This window comes from Aquarana catesbeiana, linkage group LG03 (genome assembly GCF_042186555.1).
Source record: "Aquarana catesbeiana isolate 2022-GZ linkage group LG03, ASM4218655v1, whole genome shotgun sequence".
Lineage (NCBI taxonomy): Eukaryota > Metazoa > Chordata > Amphibia > Anura > Ranidae > Aquarana > Aquarana catesbeiana.
Window position 1 is genome coordinate 406,862,138 of NC_133326.1, and position 21,737 is coordinate 406,883,874.

At 44.0% G+C, this 21,737-nt stretch overlaps 1 protein-coding gene across 2 annotated transcripts in view; it reads right to left on the reverse strand.

The window, feature by feature from the left end:
* Window positions 1–14,955: 14,955 nt before the first annotated feature.
* LOC141132388 (rho GTPase-activating protein 7-like) overlaps window positions 14,956–21,737 on the reverse strand; it is a 314,961-nt gene continuing 308,179 nt past the window's right edge. For both annotated transcript variants that reach the window (XM_073620714.1, XM_073620713.1), the window contains exon 14: window positions 14,956–16,480. In XM_073620714.1, coding sequence (XP_073476815.1) covers window positions 16,390–16,480 — 91 coding nt within the window. In that variant the 3' untranslated portion in view covers window positions 14,956–16,389. The remainder of the gene's footprint in view (window positions 16,481–21,737) is intronic.

Here is a 21,737-nt window from a genome sequence, read left to right on the forward strand (position 1 = left end):
TACATCTTCAATTTTCAGGTCTCCTGTTCAGGCTTACATCGCTTCGGCTATTTTCGAAGCTCTTACTGGCTGTTGTGGCACTAATCAGGGTCAGAGGCATCTGGTTACATCCCTATCTAGACAATCTACTTTTACTTTCCCCAAGACAGAGAGCAGCTGTTGATACATTGAGCTCAGGTCATCTCTACTCTGATGGAGTTCGGTTGGCTGTTGAACATGGAAAAAAGCCACCTAGAGCCGACACAGTCTCTGATATTCCTCGGAGCCCAATTCAACACAGTGAAGAGCACCATCTCCTTGCCTCTAAAGAAAATTCCGGTGATCCGGAACAGAATTCATCTCTTCTCAGATCCTCACAGTGTCTCTTTTTTTTTTTTTTTTTTTTACTTATCAAAAGAGCTTTATTGGTAACAAGGAAGGTAACATTAGGGCAGAGTAACACCCGCGCAGGGGTGGAGGAGGTTTATACAGTAATAAATGAGAAAGGATAAATTCTTGTACAAAACGATCGGCATATGAGCAATCAGCATAATGCAAAATAAGGTTTAAATAAAACAGTGGATGCATATATATATGTGGTGTACACTGTAGGACACGGGAAGCTGGCCGAGATTAGCCCAGACGCCCCGGCACCCCTATTGGGAGCAATCTGTGCCATGGGGCACTGGGCCAATCCCGTATAGGTTGCTAAAAGTGAGCCTGTGTACCCACCAGGAGGAAACCCGTGTAGCTTAGGAAATAATATAAGTAACAATTAGAAGCACTTTTAGTGAAACAAAACAGTACAGGTTGCCCTTCCTGAAGAGCGTTGACAAAAAAAAAGGAGTCGCCCTGTGTAAAAAAAGGTATTATACGGGAGCAAAAGTTGAAGAAATGTTACGCTCATAATCCAAATACCCCATTAGTTAGGTCTAATGGGGTGCGTGAGGAAGGAGAGAGATTAGAGGGGAGAGGAAAGACAAGTTTAGAATGAAAGGGAGAAGTATTTATCCAATATAGTGCTGGAGGTTTTCTCCTGGAACATAATCCAAGTAATTTTTTGTTTGGCTAAATGAAGAGATACTGAGGGGGACTTCCAGGCCCGAGCTATTGTTATTTTAGCTCCAAGGAGCATGAAATGTATCAACCTTTGTGTATATTTCGTGATATTAGGAATCCTCTTGTTCAGAAGGGCTATTGTTGGATCTTGGATGAGTACTGCCCCAGTAACTGTACGGATTAAGCCAAAGAATTTGTTCCAAAAGCTCCTGATCCTGGGGCACTGCCAAAGGATATGGAGCAGGGAGCCCAGGTGATCGCAACCTCTGAAACAAAGGGGCGAAGATTGTGGGAAAAATTTAATTAGTCGAGTCGGGACCAAGTACCAGCGGGTAACGACCTTAAGGTTTGCTTCGACTAGGGAGACATTAAGGATTCCTTTGAAGGCTTTGGAAACCTGAATGTTCCAAGTTTCCAAATCCAACTCGAACTCAAGGTCGTGCTCCCAGCTAAGCATATAAGGCGCCTTCTCCGATGGGTCAGCAAGTGCTAAGTATATCAGGGAGATTCCTCCCCGCACATCCATGGCTGAGGACCACCACTGCTCATAAGGGGTGACCGTGAGGGGGACATTATCTTTGGGTGTCAGAGAGTAAAAAATTTGATATTTGGTGAAAGCGGAATTTTTCCGAGGGGGGCATCTCTAGTTTAGCGGTACAGTAACCAAGTTTTAGGGGGCCGTTGGAATTAAAAAAGTGCCCGATTCGATATAGGCCTTTATCAAGCCACCATTGAAAGGCCCTAATGTCCATTCCGGGGGGGGGGGGGGGGGATTGAGGGTTGTGAAATATATGAGCAAGGGGGTGCCACCATGATGCTATAGAGTTCAATTTGTGCAGGGAGTCACATAAGGTGAACGAGTGGGACAGTGTGGGAGAAAGGATAGGGGGCCTAGATTTAGGGGGCTGCCAAATAAGGAAATCTAAAGTATAGTTAGGGACAGCTTGTTTTTCTATTTCCACCCAGTCTGGTTTAGGGCCTCTGGAATAAATGGCAGAAAATTGGGATAGTGGGCCCACCTGGTAGTACCACCAGAGGTTAGGAAATACTAGGCCTCCTTTTTTTATGGGACGAAAGAGCATCTGTTTGGGGAGGTGGTGTTTTAACTTGCCCCAGGTGAAGCGAATAATTGCCGATTGGAGGTTAGTTAAATGGAGTTTGGGGACTGGTAAGGGCAGGAAGCGGAAGAGATAAAGGATCTTGGGGAGTAGGGTCATTTTGATGGCATTTATCCTGCCTAGCCAGGACAGATTGTAGAGCGACCACTGGTCAAGGTCGGACTTGAGTTTCCTGAACATGGGTGGATAATTATTTTTGTAACGTTGATCAATAGAAGCTGTGAGGTGGACGCCTAGATAAGGGATAGAGGTGGAACTCCACTTAAATAGGAAGTGTTCTTTAAGTCTATCTAGAAGGGGTAATGGGATAGAGATATTAAGGGAGGTGGATTTGGACATGTTAACTCGAAGTGCTGAGGCCTGGCCAAAATTGTCTAGCAGCTGTAAAACGTTAGGGGTCGAGATGAGGGGGGAGGTTATAAAGGGGAGGATATCGTCCGCAAAGAGCGCACATTTGTGTGTTGAAGGGCCACAGGTAACTCCGTGAATGTCTGGGTGTTCTCTTATTGCGATGGCTAAAGTCTCTATTGCTATGGTGAAGAGGAGGGGGGAAAGAGGGCATCCTTGACGTGTTCCTTTAGTGATAGGGAATGGATCAGAAAGGGATCCCTGTATCCTAACCTGAGCGTTGGGGAGGGAATATAGGGCCTTTAATGGAGGAGAGGAAGTGTGGGCCAAAACCCCACTTTTCAAGGGTTGTGAATAGAAATGGCCAGGTGACTATATCAAAGGCCTTCTGAAGGTCTAATGAAAGTAGGAATTCCTCCTGTGGTGGGCCTCCATCCCAACCCGATCTAAGAAGGGAAATGATGTCCACCGCCCTCCTTATCTGGTCCGGTCCCTGCCTCCCCGGTATGAAGCCAACTTGGTCTTTGTGTACATAGGACCCTATGAAAGACCCCAGTCTGTTGGAGAGAATTTTTGTCATGATCTTATGATCGTTATTGATTAGCGAAATTGGCCTATAATTGCATACTTGACTGGGGTCTTTGCCGGGTTTGGGGATGACAGAGATGTAAGCAAGGTTTGCTGTCGTGTCTAAAGACTGTCCCTGTCAAAGGGAATTGAATAGCCGGACCAGATAAGGAGAGAGAGTATCCAAGAAGGTCTTGTAATACTGGGTCGAGAAACCGTCCGGGCCAGGGGCAGAGACTTTAAGTCCTTTGATGACCTCCTTAACCTCTCCTTCAGTGAAAGGGAAGTCCATAATAGTGCTATGAGAGTCGGAAAGTTTGGGAAGAGGGGTTTTGTCCAGAAAGGAGTTTAGTTGAGGAGGGGAGCAGGGGTTGGTATCAGCGTAGAGGTTAGATTAGAACGAGTGGAAGGCCTCTAATATCTGCTTTGGGTTTTGGGATAACGAGCCCGATAGCAATTTTATTTTAGGAAGAGCGCAAATTTTTTGTTTAGGGGAGAGTTTTGCTGCTAGTTGGGACCGAATTTGTCAGCAAGGAGGTAAAACTTGCCCCTAACCCAAATCTAGGTGTTTTTTGGCACTGAAGGCAAGGGCTGTATTCAGGGCTATTCTCGCTGCATCAAGTTTAGCTAGTGAGTTTGGTGTTGGATTTTTCTTGTGTGTTTTGCTTAGAGACCGGAAATCCTTCTCAAGTTTAAGGATGTCCAGTTGTTTCTCACGTTTGAGACGAGAAGAGAGTTGGATGAGTTTACCCCCCATAAGGAGTTGGGTGTACTCTCAGCATTGTCATTAAGGAGGAAATATTCCTTTAGATGCTTTTCTAAAATAGTGCAATGCACTGGGTTGGAGAGAAGAGATTCCTTAAGGCGCCATTGGGGTGGGCCTACTCGAGATGGGGAGCTTGTGATATGGAGAGTAACTATGGAGTGGTCTCACCAGGGTACCTCACAGATGGAGGATTGGGACGCTAAGTGTATCGCAGATGTGTGTAAGAAGATGTGATCTATACGGGAATAGGTCCCGTGGGGAGCCGAAAAATGAGTGTAGTCTTTTGTAGAAGAGTTTAAATTCCCTCCAGGTGTCTATCATCCCTATAGAGTGGAGTAAACGGGCGATGTGGAGACTCTGGGGGGTCTTTTGGAGATGGGGATGCCTTTTGGTGATTTGTCTAAAAGGTGATCTAATGCTATATTCGAATCTCCTCCTAATATCACCATGCCTTCAAGATGTGATGATAGGGCAGTGAACATAGATGAGAAGAAGGGCGCTTGTTTCCTATTGGGGGCATAGTAAGAAACCAGAGAGAAAAGGGCACCATTGATGTGGCCTTTGACAAGGATGTAGCGGCCTTCACTGTCTCTAATGGTCTGGGAATGGGTGAATGATACGTTTTTAGAGAGGAGAACTGCTACCCCTCTTTTTTTGTCATCCGCGTTGGCCAGATAAAAAGTCGGGTAGCTGTGGTGATGGAAGGTGGGGGAGAAACTTTTGGGGAAGTGGGTTTCCTGTATTAGGAGAATTTCCAGCCCTCTGGAGTGATAGTATTGTAAAGCTTTACATCTTTTGATAGGGGAGTTAAAGCCCTGCGTGTTATGGGAGGCTATCTTGAGTTTAGCTGGTTGTGGGGAGGAGTCAGCCATGGATGTGAGGGGGGAGCGCACGTACAATAAGGAAGATCCTACCTGGAATTGTGGAGCGGGAGGTCTTGTCTTGAAGCGGCCTTTTGAGTTCTGCAACCTGGGAGAGCAATATCTGCGAGCCATTACTGAGTGCACCTGGAGGGGGACGAAGAAGAAATTAGGGAGGGTAGAGGAAAGCCAGAAATAAGGTTGAAAAAAAGAAAATGAGAGACCTCAGGTACAGGGAAGAAAATGTCCCAGGTACCTGAGGGGTAGGGCCGGCATGCCAGGCCTACTCCGAAACCCTAAAAAACTCAGAGTTTGGTGTGGGGGCAACCGACAATGGGGTTGCATTCCTGGTGAACCTAGGGGAGAAGAGCTCCTCTAGAACTCAACAGGTGGAGTGGCAAGTGGAACCGCTCCGGCCTCGAGGCCCCTTGAAAAAAGTAGGAGAAATGGACCCAAAGATGAGAGTCAACGTTTCTTGAACCAGATATGTTAATACAGCAAAACATTTTACAAAACAAATTAGCAAACCAAAAAATACAAAAATCAACTAAACTTCCCAGAAGGGAAAACATGTTTGTTGGTCCCACACCAAGGGACCGTCTCGGGGAATTAGGGGGGGTGAGGGTAAGAAGGGGAGGGTGGGAAGGGGTACAGGGAAGCTGGATTCGGGGGGGAAGGGGGGGGTGGGGGGGACGGGTTAGGAAGGGGAGGGGGAAGATAACCATATGGAAGTACAATACCAGTCCGTTAGGTTCTGGACCCTAGGTCATGATCCGCCAGTCCGATGGTATAGATCAACGACCCGTGTGGAGGAGGATCCTGTAAAAATTATATCAGAGACCTCAACAAAAAAGGGTGCAAACAAAAAAAAAAAAAAAAAAGGGAAAAGATAGAAACAAAAATGCCTAAAGGAAAGCGGACTGTTCTGGCCATAGTCATGGAGGCCTAGGTGGGTGTAGGAATGAACACTACACCATCAGAAAGAAGAGTGTCCTCGGGAAAGAGTAGAGTAAAACCATCTTGGATGATCGGGTCTCGGGTTCATCTCGGCGGGACGGAGTCTTTTTGCTTGTTGCTTGACCCAGAGGGGGGTGAGGGGGCTTGTTGGTGGGGGTCTCTTGGAGGTGTTAGGCCGATGTTCCTCTTGGTGATAAGTCCAAGTTGTAAGAGAAGACGTTCGCCATTTTGGAAATTGGTGAATCCATAGGACCTGTCTTCATAGTGGAATTGAAGACGGAAAGGGAAAGACCACCGGTACTTGATCGATTTTTGAGTAAGAACGTCCAGGAGGGGTTTGAGGGATCTCCATTTCAGGATCGTGGTAGGGGAGATGTCCGCAAAAATTTGTATTTTGTTGCCTTGTATGGCCATACTATCCATGTTACGGGATGTCTTCATTATATCTTCTTTTACCATGTAGAAATGAGGTTTGACCACTATATCTCGTGGGAGGCCGTCCTGGCGAGGGGGTTGCAGCGCTCTGTGGGCCCTATCCAATTCTAATCTGTGGTCCGGAATATCAGGAATGATGTTTTTTTATGAAGGATTTAACGGTGTCTTGTATGTCTACGACCGATTCCGGGACACCTCTGATGCGGAAATTATAGCGTCTGCTCCTGTTCTCTAAATCATCGATCTTAGAGAGAGCTATTTCGAGTTGATCTTGCAGTGTCTGCATGCATGCGGTATTTTGGTTAGTGCGAGCTGAAGATTTGTCCACCGCATGTTCAGTGGCGTCCATGCGGGTTCCGAGGTTCTCCAAATCAGCTGATAGATGTAGTGATTTGCTGAGCCATTTGTGCAAGCCCTGCAGCTAGCATGTCAGAAAAGCTGCTGAGGAGCTGTGCCATTTCACGAGAGTGGTTTTGGATTAGGGGTGAGGCCTGCAGAGAGTCAGCCAGGCTATTAAGGGTATTCATCAAGGGGGAATGAGGCAATCCTGTCAGGGATCTGCCTATGAGAGATTCTGTAGAGGCAGGGGAGACTGACAGGTCCTGTCTGATGTTCCTTGGGACAGAATCCATAGAAGGTGGAGGGTCAGCTATTGAGTCCTGTGATCCGAGATTAGTGTGTGGGGAGGCCGCGGCCGCCATCTTGGAGGGCTCAGGGGCTGCTAGGCCGAACTGAAGCTGTCTGTTTACCTCTTTCTTTGGAAGGCCTCTCGACATACGGGCGGGTGCTCAGAGTCGTCCTTCGGTGGGGGGGTTGTCTCACCTAGGGGTCCCGCTAGTGATGGCTGGAGCAGGGGCCTCTGAGGAACCGGAGCGGTGCGGAGCTCCGGACTAGCGTGTCTCTCCGGAGGTCCCGCATATGCGCACTCGCAGCCTCACAGTGTCTCAAGATAATCAGCCCCATGGTGTCCACAGCCCCCATAGTGAAATGGGCACAATGGAAGATGCGGCCCTTTTCAGAAGGGTTTTCTTCAACAGTGGGATTCAGAGTCTCGGGACCATCTTGTCAGGATAACTCCTTCCATGCGGGAGAGTCTCTCCTGGTGGCTGCAGCGGAAAAATCTCCTCAATTGCCATTCCATAGCACCCATCTCCTGGATCACGGTGACAATGGACACCAGCAACAGAGGTTGGGGCGCTCTTTGTCTGACGGAGGTAGCCCAAGGCAAATGGGATTTCCCATCCTGAGGTGTAGTCTTGAATGTTCTGGAGCTCCGAGCTGCCTTCCGTGCTCTACAAGCTTTTCTCCACTTGACATCAGGAGCCTCAGTTCTCTTAAGGTTGGACAATACGACAGCAGTATCTTATATCAAGAGGGGGGGCACCCGTAGTCTCTCTTTACTGAAGGAAGTAAGCCCGATCATGTCCTGGACTCAGGCGAACTTGACGAATTAGATGGCGGTTTACCTTCCCGGAATTCAAAATGTCCAGGCAGACGTCCTCTCAAAGTCCTCCCTGGACAACAAATGGTCTCTCCACACCGAGGTATTCAACTGGATTCTGTCTGGGAATCTTACCGAAAGTGGACCCGTTTGCCTCCCCGTGCAAATTCAAACTGAAGAACTTTTACACAAGATGTCGTTGTCCCTAGGCCTTCGGAGTGGATGCCCTGACGGACCAGTGGAGGCTCCGCACGGCTTATGCCTTTCCCCCAGTTCTGGTCATCCTCCGATTCCTATCAAGGCTCAGGTGGGTAGAAGCCAAAGTGGTGACAGTTGTTCCGTATTGGCCCAACAGGCCGTGGTTTCCCCTCCTAATGCAGCTAAGCTACCGGGATCCAGTTCCTCTTCCTTCCAGGCCAGATCTCCTGTTGCAGGGAACATCTCTTCACCCATGCCCATCCCATCTCCATCTGATGGCTTGGTTTTTGAGAGGGGAAGGCTGGAAGCGCTAGGATGTCCAAGTACAGTTATTGCTACTTTACTGAATGCTAGAAGACCAGGTACCAACAAAGTTTACCAAAGAATTTGGTCGAAGTTTGCTGACTAGGTTTCTACCACTGACGGTTTCTGTAATGATCCAAAGATGCAGGATATTCTGGGTTTCCTGCAAACAGGCCTGGATCTATCCATATCAGTGAGTTCTTTGCGGGTTCAGGTTTCCGCAATCTCTGCCTTCACAGGTGTATCCTGGGCCAGACACCCTCTTACCAGGCAGTTTTTCAGAGGAGCAATAAGGCTCAGACCCCAAAGAAAACCAAGATTTTCCAAGTGGGACCTTCCTTTCGTCCTGATTTTTTTTCTCAGGGAAAGAAATTCAACATATGGATCAGTTGGCTATTAAGGATCTTTCTCTCAAAGCTGTCTTCCTAGTAGCCATAACATCAGCTAAGAGGGTCTCCGAGATCACTTCTCTAGGATTAAGGAGCCATTCCTTACTTTCTTTCCTGATCAAGTGGTATTGGTTCCTATGCTAGGATCAAATCCTAAGGTAACATCTGTGTTTCACGAGAATCAAGAGATTGTTCTTCCAACTTTCCGGACAACTGAAAACTCTAATATTCATCCTATAGATGTTGGAGAAGTTCTAAAGCAATACTTAGAAGCCACAGCTTCTTTTCGGAAGTCTGATCATCTGTTCATCTTTCCACGGGAAAAACAAAGGATTGCGTGCTTCTTCCAGAACCATTGCAGCTTGGATTGTCCAAGCTATCCAAGGGGCTTATGAGGTTAAGGGTTTGGCTCCTCCGGAGGCAGTGACCGCTCATTCTACCAGGAGTATTTCTACATCATGGGCAGCTTCCCGTCATGCATCTCCGGAAGTGATCTGTAAAGCGGCCTCATGGTCGTCGATTAACACATTTATGACGCACTATTGCGTAGAAACGGCTTCTTTGTCTTTGGTTAATTTTGGTTTGCATGTCTTATCTGTTGATGGTGCCAATTAAACCTTTCTTTCGTTAACCAGCAATTTCCCACCCGGGAGTGTTTAGCTAGTTATTTCCCATACGTAGGCTGCCATGGAGTCTGTCAGGAAAACGGAAAATTTATATCAAATACTTACCGTAATTTTCCTTTCCTGATGGACTCCATGGCAGCAGGAGTTCCCTCCCATTTGTTGGAGTAGGCTAAGTTACAGAACATGGTCTCTGACTAGAAGCAAAGATTTATGGGAATGGGGTCCTATGAGGTATGAGAGGCGGGATTAACCCATACGTAGGCTGCCATGGAGTCCATCAGGAAAGGAAAATTATGGTAAGTATTTGATATAAATTTTCCGTTATATACCCAGATTTTTTACCAGAACTGCAAAGACGGAGGGCTAAGTTTTTGGAAATCAAAACGCAAACTACAGCACCTGAAAGTTTCCTATGCCTTGTTATATCCAGCAAGACTGTGGGTGACCGCTATGGGGGAGACTTTGTTTTTTTGAATCCGTGGAGGGGTGGCTGGCATCCCATAAAAGGGAAAATTATAGAAGAACTAGAAAATGGCATTTCAAAGATAGAAGTATAATAACTGCATTCGCACATTAAGGAGTTGGGGCGGGGGGTTGCCTTTAGATTAGAGGGATAATGTGTATATGGCCTTCTTTCTCAGTCATTGGGGGGGAGGTTATGTACGAAGGAAATATTTGTTATCTTGAGCACATGGGAAGGTCACATTGGAAGAGAGGACCCAAAAGGGTGGTGAGTGAATCAGGAATGAGACAAGGATTGTGTGTTAGGTATGAAAGGGGTATGTGGGGATGTATGAAGAATAAATGCATTTCAAATAGGAAATATTTTATCACTAAATTATCACAGAATAAAAATAATTAGAATAGGTATTGGTTAATAAAGAAAGACCACACAAAGTATATGGAAATCACACAAATTGGAGTGGATATTTTGAATTACATGCATTTGCTGAACACTAAATGGTTAATTCTATGCAGGTAAAAAAAATAATTATATGTTCTTGGAATGTCCGGGGGTTGGGAGATCCCGGACGATCCCATCCCTAGCAAAAATGTATGGGGTGGCATTACTCTGCCTACAGGAGACGCACCTTACTCATGTCTCTATACCCCAGCTGGGCTGGGGTGAACTTCGAACCCAGTATCATTCAGTTCACACCTTCTTATTCTAGGGGGGTGAGTATAATGAACAAGTCTGGGGTAATGTTCACCTGCAGGCAGATTAAGACTGATGAACTGGGGCGCTTCATTTTTTTGTATTGTACTATAGAGAATAAAACCTACGTGTTGGCCAATTTATATGTCCCTCCTCCCTTTTGACACTTTAATTTTGTATAGGTTGATGGAGTTTGTTCTGGACAAACCAGGTGTGCCGGTTATTGTCATGGGTGATTTTAACACAGTTTTGGACCGGAAGGTGGATAGGTTTCCTCGGGGGACACAGACAGGCGCTATAGCTGATTATTGATTGTCCCTATTTTTGGAGAGGCTGGACTAATCGACATATGGAGAGCGCAGAATCCGGCAGCCCAGCAGTACTCGTGCTTTTCCAGGACACACTCCACTCTTTCTAGAATTAATTTTGTTCTGGGGAATGAGGAGGCACTGCAGGTGATAAAAATGTAAGTTACATGCCAAGAGGTCTTTCGGATCACTCCCCAGTGACAGTGTTTATAGCGGCGAGGGAGAATTCTCGACCCGGGGAGTGGAAAATAAGCCCTTTTTGGATGGAACTAATAGGTGGCCCAGATGAGGCACTAACAGCCTTAAGAGACTTGCTGATTTGAATAGAGGGACTGCTCCGGTGGAGATAATCTTGGACACCTTGAAGGCCTTCCTTCGTGGTATACTGATACAAAAAGTGTCAAAAATAAAAAAAAAAAGGACAAAGGATTGGGAAAAGGTGGCTGGAGGGAGGGTGGCAACCATGGAAGAACAATATGTAAATATTCCTTCCCCTGATACTCTCAGGGCTTGGTCAGAGGAACAACAGATTTACAGTTCAAAGAATAATATGAGCACTTGTATAGCTCCCGGCAGGAGGAAATGGGGGAGGAAGTGGACACTTTCAGAGAGGGCCGGAATCACCAAGCCCCTAAAGAAACTGACAGGGAGGAAATGGACTTGCCAATAACATTAGAGGAACTGTAGCGGGCCACAAGGGAGATGGCAGGCCAGAAGTCTCCTGGTCCCGATGGCCTTTCCGGCGGAGACCTACAGACGTTATGGAAAGGTGTTACTACCTGAGTCCTGGGGGTCTTAAATCGGTCGGCGACTATACCATAGTTGTTATACATAAGGTAGGCAAGGACCCACCTAATACATCCTCATATAGAAAAAATTGTGTATGCAGTGCTAAAAACATAAAATTAAGAGTCCATAGTGTTTAAAACAAAGTCCTTGTTCAGGGAAAAACTGGAACCACCTACGGTGTGGACAGAGACACAATTAGGCGAGCATGAAATTATCCTCCACCGAACATCAACACACCGGGCCTCTTACCAAAGAAAATGGACCACTGAATTACAGGTGGTCAAACAAGCATATGTCCACAGTGCCACAAAACCACATCAACTGGATCATAGATGGCTGGGTCTTGTAGTCTCACCAAATGGGAATTCATAGGTACATGCATAGAATACAAGAAAGCAACTCCTCATGCTGTATTTAGAACCAGGATAAATTTATTTCTTAAAAAACAACCAGGGTACTTACATTTTGTTAAATAAAAACAGGCATGTCAGAAGCAGCAGTCTGTCATTGATAGCACTAGTTTCCAACCATAAAGATGGCCGCGATCGGCACATTACAGCATCGTGATGTCAGAGCTCCACCCACCTAATATAGACCCATCTCCTTCCTGAGCATGGATATTAAAATCTTGGCGAAGGTCTTGGCGACTAGGTTAAATAGGGTCATCCAGAAACTTGTCCACCCCGATCAGTCGGGATTTATACCTGGAAGATCCACTAGTATAAATATAAGACGTGTGTACCTGAATTTACAGATCCCGAGTGATGGTGATGGATCGAGGGACATTTCGTCTTTGGATGCCGCCAAGGCTTTCAACAGCCTTGAGTGGCGATATCTGTAGAGGGCCCTGGCCGAGTTCCAATTTGGCCCGGGTTTCACTAATTGGATAAAAATGCTATACAAGGGGCCAGAGGCAAAAGTGGGAGTGAACAATGAATACTCTGACAAATTTTGACTGCTAAGGGGGACGAGACAGGGGTGCCCTATGGCCCCCCCCCTCTTCGCCCTCGCAGTTGAACCTCTGGCGGTGGCTCTCAGGTCTTCCCCGAAGGTAAAAGGATTTAGAAGGGGAGTAGTGGAAGAAAAAGTGGCATTACATATGCGGACGACCTTCTACTATTTCTAGGAGATACGCAGGCTTCCTTGTTGAAGGCAATGGAAATAATTAAAAACTTTGGTCAATTTTCCAGACTTACCATAAACTGGTAAATATCTGCATTGTTTCCAATAGACCCCCTGGAAAGTCACTTACCTGAGGAGGTCGTCCAAATTCAAATAGTGGACAAAATGAGATACTTGGGAATTAATATCACAAGAGACCCTAAACAGTATGTCATAAAAAATATTGTCCTACTTTTGGAAAAATTCAGGGGAAAAATTAAAATATGGAAAAGTCTCCCATTATCAGTAGCAGGATGATCTAACTGCACTTCATAATTCTCCAGTGTGGGAATTCAAAAAGTTAGATGTCATTTTCAGAGAATTAATCTGGAAAGGTGGTCAGGCAAGAATCCGTTTGCGTACCCTACAATTACAGAGACAGGAAGGAGGGGTTGCATTTCCACACCCTCAGAGTTACTTCCTTGTGGCACAACTACTGGAGGGTGTATTGGGTTGGAAGGGAGGGAAATGTTGCTACAAAGCACTCCACATGGATCAATGTTGGAAGCGGGCTCTTTTCCCTCTAGGCTCCCCACACCAAGTCTAATGGTAAAAGTATAGGAAGCAGTGAAGACATTGCTAGGTAATAGGGGACTCACAGAGTATACTCCCCTATGGGAGAATGGAAATCTGGGCGAAATTCAGAAGATAAAAGTTAAGGAATGGGAAAGGTGTAGAATAAAGTTTATTAGCCAGCTATAAAAGGATGACACCTTGGAATCTTTACGGGAACTGAGGGAACAATATACAATATTGAATAAATAAATGCTTTTTTTTTAGGTACCTAAAGGTCAGGCATGCTCTGGGGGGGGGGCGCAATTTAGAGAGAGGACGCTTGAATGGAGCAAGATTCCTTTGCTCCAGAAGGTAATTAATGCAACCACCCTAAAAAGTCTTATCTCAAGCTTATATCCACATATATCCAAGAGGAGCATGGAAGGGATAGGGGTCCCACCAAGTAGGAGGAGATGGAAACAAGATGTAGGAACTATAATGGAAGAGCAATGGAGTAGAATCCTTGAATTGAACCCCTTGGTTTCACTTTCCTCCTCCCAAAAGATGTCACATTTGTTTCTGCTGTACAGAGCTTACTATACCCCTCAAAGGCTTGCTTTTTTTTTTTTTTGGCCGCAGATCAAACGCTAGTTGTCCAAGATGTGGGGAAATTGAAGTTGATTTAATCCACGTGTTTTGGAGGTGTCTAAAGCTAGTCCGGTACTGGAGGGAGGTATCTGGAATTATAAGTCAGGTATTCGGAGGACCACCAAACCTGGCTGTAAGGCTCTGTGTATTGGGGTTTTTAGAGGGGGAGGGAAACCCCGCATGCACCCAGATTGCAGTCCTTTGGTGTCTATTTCAGGCGAGGAAACCGATAGCACAAGGTGGCAATCGATTTCACCCCCATCCTATACAGAATGGGAGCGAGGCATCAATAAGACAAATTGGAAGGAAAAAATCTGTATGTCAGACAAGGTGGTTTAAAGAAATATGAAGAGATCTGGAAACCCTGGTGGGAGGCAAAAAGATATCCTTCCTAGAGTGAGGCGGAAGACATCAATAGTCAAGAACCATTTGTATAGAGGAAAGACAAGAAGGTTTGTAGAGAGGACAGGGATAAATGATACCCATGTTAAAAGGAAAAAGAAAAGGAGTAGAGAAAGAATGCAATAAAAAATAAGAGGTTGTCACCTATATAGGAACGGTAGAGTAGTGTGAATGAGGGTGAAAGGCGTGGAACAAGGAGGGGAGGGTGGTCAAGAGTGGGTATTGGTATAGTGAGGGAAGAGATGGAACAGAAGGGGATTGAATGTTGTGAGAGGGTGTATTAGGAGGGTAGGTGTGGAGGTCTCAAATGGGAAGTGAACGAGAGGAAGATGGACCCGGTATAGAAGAAATAATTGAAAAAAAATGTATTGCGAATATGCTTCTTTCTCTTCTTTCTGTATCTCTGCGTATTAAATGGGGTGAGGGATAAGGGTTGTTTGTATGTAAATACATTCGATGGAAAAAAAATTTCAATAAAAATTATAAAGTTAAAAAAAAATAAATAAAAAGGAGTTAACTAATGTCAATAAAAAACAATACACGTGATCTAGTGATGGTCAGAAAGTTTACATTTAAGGAGCCAATTGTCTTATGCTAAACCCAGCTGTTAAAGGGGAACATGCACAGTGAGACTTTTTATCCTTTGAAAGTCCACAGCAGAAGGTGAGTAGCCGTCCTTTACATGTCAGTGGTGGAATCCCTTCAGGATCACAATGATTTTTCACTGTAAATTTGGATTGAAGACATGTCACACTTTATTCCACAGTGTACTGTAGATTTGCACAGTTTGCAGCTTGGACTGACACAATCAGAATTACTATTGGATTTAATGTCTGAATATTATCATCACTTGATCAAGTGTATTTTTTATTGATATTTATTAATTTTTATAAAGGATTGATCATAGTTTCTTCTTCCATATATACAAAAAGGAAATTATTTTACAGACGTACAATTTTATGCTTTTTTAATACATATAATAGATTTTTCTTTAACCCCTTAGTGACTGAGGGTAAAACAAATGTTAATGCCTGAACACAATTTTGCAACTTTAACATGTGTTAGTAAAACCATACATATCATCACAGCTACTTTGTGCATCTAGGTGGATTATAACTGGCCCAAGATCGTAACAGCATTTATTATTACATTTAGCTGTATATTACATGCTACTACCATAACCTACCAAAAAACGAGACAAAATAAATTTTCCTGCTCCTGACGATTGCAGTGATACCACATATGTGTATGTTGTTTATACCCGTAGTAAGGCCAAGAAACAGTAGTGCACATTTTGCTTTTCGTTAGCCTACATAAAACATATGGACACTGACTGACATTGATACAAATTTTATTTATTTTTTTTTTTTTTTTAAATCCTACCCCAAATATACTGACCATGACCATTGACCCTGACCTTTGATCCTTACTTGACCCAAGCACTAGCCCTGACACTGACTTGGATCAAACCTTGATCTACCTATTTTTTTTTTATTTATACACTTTTGTTTATTTATATCTTTCTCCCTGCAAGGAGAGAGATACAATGGGGTTGATTTACTAAAGGCAAATCCACTTTGCACTACAAGTGCACTTGGAAGAGTACTTGGGAGTGCAGTCACTGTAGATCTGAGGGGAAGATCTGAAATGAGGGGAAGTTCTGCTGATTTCTATCATCCAACCATGTACAAGCAAAAATGCTGTTTTTTATTTTCCTTGCATGCCCCCCTCATATCTACAGCGACTGCACTTCCAAGTGCACTTGCAGTGCAAAGTGGATTTGCCTTTAGTAAATAAACCCCATTGTATCTCTCCCTCCATTCAGGAAGAAAGAAAACACATGGCTTGGCTGCACAGTGACTGATCACCAATCAGAGGCTATCACATCGATCAGATGACCCAGAAGCAGGATTCCTGGGGCACCTGGTGAGAGCCTGGATTCTGTGCTGTGAGCACGCTGTGTGGTGCACTGCCAGCACAAAGACAGATAGACATAAATGCGGCCCCACGGAAAAATACGTACTTCAGTGAGGCCACATATATGTGCACTGTTGGCAGGAAAGGGGTAAGAGGACTAAAGAACCATGTGCTTTACCTCAAAAATGTTTCCACAAAAGGTCTTTTATATATTTATAATACATTTAATACATTTTTGTCATAATATATAATTTGTACATAAATAAAATTTATATTTATGTATTATGAAATTAAAACAAAGTCAAGTACCTTTTTCTATACAACACAAAAAAAATACATGCAGAAACTATTGAAACCTAGCCAAAACAGTTCCTCAGATTGCATTGGCTTTTCTGGTTACATTCATTTTGCCGCAAAGTCGCCAGAAATCATCATCCATATGACTTATCAGTCCATGTCTTCATTGCTTATTTCTTGTCAAAGGAGCTTTTTATTCGCTGGATCTCAGTGGCACACATGTGACCAAAAACTTTATTGTACCACTCACTTGTACGACCCCTGTAAAACAAAGCTTCTATGTGAAAAAGAAATACATTGTACTAAGACTATATACTGTAGCTACATAAATATTAAAGACATACTGTAAATCCCTGTATGAAGGAGTACACATGAATAAGTGTCACTGCTGCTATCTTAAAAAATATGAAATTAAAATTATAGCCGCATTGAAAAAAGTGCAAGTGAACCTACAACTCAAACCTCAAATTAGCGCTGTGACACACAACCATTATCCACAAAGATAGTAGAGTGCAAGAAAAGTAAAGTCCATCAAGGTCCATATACAATGCAATGGTACTGTGAATATATCCACCAGGAATTTCCATAAACCACCACTTCTGCCCATGACACACCTCCCCCTCCAGAGAGAAACTCACCAAACCATATTTAGGTTCATTCTCATGAATGGCACTAAGGGCTTGTATATATTGGTCATAAAAACGTGGAATAATTCACCATTAAATCACTCCTCCATTCAGAAGATGACTCACCAAAGCATATAAAAGAAACAGCCTCCAATGGTATAAAAGGTAAAATATTAAGGGTCCATGCAAACTGAATCAAATTGGAAAAATTCTGTGAGCCACAATGATCTTATGCCTTGCTTGTGCTACCTCCAGCTGCATGCGCTAATCACGCTTCATATAACATGCATAGGATAAATTTACAAGTTATGCGCTGCGCTTGGGTGACCCCAAAAACAAAATTAATAATAACCAACTCTGTGCTTACTAGTGTGATAATATTAAATACAAATAATATGAATGTTGAATAAATAAGCAAGGTGTGAAAAAACAAGTGCTTGTTACACCATAAATTAGTGCTTAATAGTGCTTGTTACACCATACATAGTGTCTTAATCGACATAAAAAGTGCTTAGTGCTCAATATAAAGTATCCTGCTTTTTTAAATGAAAAAATTAATAAATAATGAAAAAAAGTTCTTTGGCACTCTAAATAGTGCGTGCAAATAATGTCCAATTGTTTTATTATCACTGCTGGACATTATTTGCACGCACTATTTAGAGTGCCAAAGAGAACTTGTTTTCACTATTTATTAATTTTTTCATTTAAAAAAGCAGGATACTTTATATTGAGCACTAAGCACTTTTTATGTTGATTAAGACACTATGTATGGTGTAACAAGCACTATTAAGCACTAATTTATGGTGTAACAAGCACTTGTTTTTTCACACCTTGTTTATTTATTCAACATTCATATTATTTGTATTTAATATTATCGCACTAGTAAGCACAGAGTTGGTTATTATTAATTTTGTTTTTGGGGTCACCCAAGCGCAGCGCATAACTTGTAAATTTAAACTGATGTTTTTGGGAGTTTGGGTGCTTTTTTTTAATTTTTTTTTTTAACAGCCCTTAAACTCCCCTCTATGTTATCCTATGTGTCCACACACACATGGACGTTTATCAGCAGGGGAGTTTATGGGCTGTTGTCTGAACGCCCTAAATCGCGTTTAAGCGCAGTCCTAAAAATCCAGACGCCGGTAAAAGCTGTTAACTGTGGTTTAACGCTGTATACAGAGCGTTAGGCCTCATCGGGCATTTCTATGCCTCTATTAAAAAAAAAAATCAATGGTTCCCTATGCGAACCCATTGATTTGAATAGAAGTCGCACCACAAGTCGGATCATGATGTTTAGACTTGCGGTGCAGCTTGTGTGCTGAGGATCTTGAAAATGAACCCCGTCCCAAATGGAAAAAAAAAATTGGCGTGGCGTTCCCCCCAGGACGATACCAGACCCTTCGGTCTGGTATGGATTTTAACCACTTCCGGACCGCCACACGCTGATATACATCCTTTCTTTGAAGGAGGATATCATTGTTATGGCAGCAGCTAGCTGCCATAACCCAGGTATACTCTTGTTCGGCCGGCGGTCTGCTTCAAGATAAAAGTGGTCTCTGTGGTGAATTTGCCGCAAGATCACTTATCGGTGGCGGGAGAGGACCCCCCTCCCGCCACACTCGGATGCCCTCCGCCGCTTACCGGAGCCGTTGGTGGAGGCGATTGGATGTTGTGCCTTCCTTGGCATGGAAACGAGTGAGGGGAAGATGGCCCCCACCCGTCTCCATGCAATTGCAGGGCGGAAGCGATGTCAAAACGTCACTTCTGCCCATAGCTCTTAAAAGGCCATTTTTTTCATTCTTTTTTTAAATGACAATTTTTTTTTTTTTTTATTACATGTTAGTGTAAATATGAGATCTGAGGTCTTTTTGACCCCCAGATCTCATATTTAAGAGGTCCTATCATGCTTTTTTTCTATTACAAGGGATGTTTACATTCCTTGTAATAGGAATAAAAGTGACAATTTTTATTTATTTTTTTTTAAAACTGTAAAAATAAAGGGTAAATAAAATAAAAATTTTTAAATGCACCCCGTCCCGCCGAGCTCACGTACAGAAGCGAACGCATACGTGCGTAGTGCCCACATATGAAAACGGTGTTCAAACCACAGATGTGAGGTATCGCCACGATCAGTAGAGCGAGAGCAATAATTCTAGCCCTAGACTTCCTCTGTAACTCAAAACATGCAACCCGTAGAATTATTTAAACGTCGCCTATGGAGATTTTTAAGGGTAAAAGTTTGTCGCCATTCCACGAGCGGGTGCAAATTTGAAGCGTGACAAGTTGGGTATCAATTTACTCAGCGTAACATTATCTTTCACAGTATAAAAAAAATTAGGTTAACTTTACTGTTGTTAATTAGTGATTTTTTTTTAAAAAAGTGTGCTTGTAAGACCGCTGCAACAACGCCATTTTATTCTCTAGGGTCCTTAAGTTGTTAAGGGGAACCCCCACGCCAAAATCCATGCCAGACCGTTATCCGAGCACGCAGCCCGACAGGTCAGGGAAGGGGGGAGGCGATCATGCGCCCCCCCTCCTGTACCATTCCAGACCACATGCCCTCAACATGGGGGGCTTTGGGGCAGCCCCATGTTGATGAGGACAAGGGCCTCTTCCCGACAACCCTGGCAGGGGGCGGGCGGGCGCTTATCACAATCGGGAAGCCCCCTTTAACAAGGAGGCCCCCAGATCCCGGCCCCCCACCCTACCTATTCACCTAAAAAAAAAAAAAAGTGTCAAATAAACACAGTACACAGGTTTCTAGAGTATTTTCAAACAAAAGGAGAGAGGTATTTCTAGAGTATTTTATTAACCACTTCAGCCCCGGAAGAATTTACCCCCTTCCTGACCAGAACGCTTTTTGCGATGCGGCACTACATCGCTTTAACGGACAATTGCGCGGTCGTGCGACGTTGCAACCAAACAAAACTGACGTCCCTTTTTTCACACAAATAGAGCTTTCTTTTGGTGGTATTTGATCACCTCTGCGGTTTTTATTTTTTGCGCTATAAATAAAAGAAGAGTGACATTTTTGGAAAAACAATATTTTTTACTTTTTGCTATAATAAATATCCCCAAAAAATATTTAAAAAAAAACAAACTTCTTTCTCAGTTTAGGCCGATATGTATTCTTCTACATATTTTTGGTAAAAAAAAAAAAAAAAAAAAATCGCAATAAGCACATATTGATTGGTCTGGGCAAAAGTTATAGTGCCTACAAAACAGGGGATAGATTTATGGCATTTTTATTTATTTTTTTTTTTATTATTAGTAATGTCGTCAATCTGCAATTTTTATCGTGACTGCGACATTATTACGGACACATTAGACACTATTTTGGTACCATTGTCATTTATACAGTGATCAGTGGACGATCAAGGAGTTAAGTGTGTCCTAGGGAGTGATTCTAACTGGGGGGGGGGATTGCCCCACTATAACATGACAGAGATCACTGCTCTCAATGAAATCAACATGGGGACAAGGTGCTTTGGGGTGGGAGGGGTGCAGGGCCCCCCTGCCCCAAAGCACCCACCCCCCATGTTGTGGCCTAGTATGGTACAGGAGGAAGGAGTCTGGTGTGGATTTTGGGGGGACCCCCATGCCATTTTTTTTTTGGCAGGGGGTTCCCCCTAAAATCCATACCAGACTGAAGGGTCTGGTATTTTCCTAGGGGGAAGCACACACCAATATTGTTTTCATTTTGGCCAGGGGTTCCCCTTCAAGATCCTCAGCACACAAGTCGCACCGCAAGTAGGATCATCGTGATCTGACTTCTGGTGTGACTTCTATTCAAATCAATGGGCTCCCATAGGGAACCATTGATTTTGAATAAAGGCAGAGAAATGCAGCTAATCGCACATTGACGCCAATGCTGATAAAATAGCGTTTTTAACGCCGCTTTTTTTCCCAGCGTTGGTACTAGTTTTAACGTCAGTTTCAGTGCGCATGGACCTCAAGCGTTCATCTCAGTATTAGAAGTGGTATCAGGTAGTAGTGAACAATGATAGCCTCAGCCTCTCACCACATCCAGAGCACACAAGAACCCCCTGCACGTCCCTTCTGGTTCCAGCTCTGACATCACTTTCAGTTGCTGTGTAGCCACATCCAACGCGTTTCATCTTTCCATATATATATTTAATTTATTTATTATGTAGAGGGTCAGCCTCGGGCAGGGTTAAGAAGGGGTTAATCGAAGAGGGCAGGTACTTCCCCTTCAGACCTGCTTATTGCCAGCTGGACTGAAAGTGTCAGAGAAGAGCTGTTTGAGTAGGAGAGAGAGAGAGACAGCAGCACGCTGTCTGAAAAGATCCAGTGCTGGATTGTGTACTTGCTGGGTGAGCTTAACCACATAAAAGACTATAGCTCTGATTAGAGCCATGAACTATTGCCTGTAAGCCTGTATGCTGAGGAACTGTGAACTGTATGTACCTGTGTGCACAACAGTGTGACAAGACAAGCCTGTTGTGTCTTTTGTTTGTTTTTTTGCCAGTTTGCTGAATAAAGCCATTTTTATTTTATTGGACTGTCTCTGAGCCGGCTGTTCCCCCCTCTGATCCCCTACAAATTGGTGGAGAATGCGGGCAGTTTGAGGGTTACAGACCAATCCCATGTCCTGGGTGAAAGCTGCACAGGCTGTTAAGTCTTCAGAAGAAGCCATGGAGGAGCTAATTAAGCAATGGTTAATGCCCAGGCAGTCACTGTGCAACAGGAAACAAACCGCTTACTGGTTGAACGGCTAGCAGGACTGCAAAAGGCGGTGACCCAGCAGGCTGAAATGACAAAAGGTGATCCTGCTGTAAAGAGTGACCGTCGGAAGGCAGTGCAGCGAACTTTGCAAAAGATGATGGCCTCTGACAACGTATAGGCATACCTGGTGATGTTTGAGCGGGTTGCAG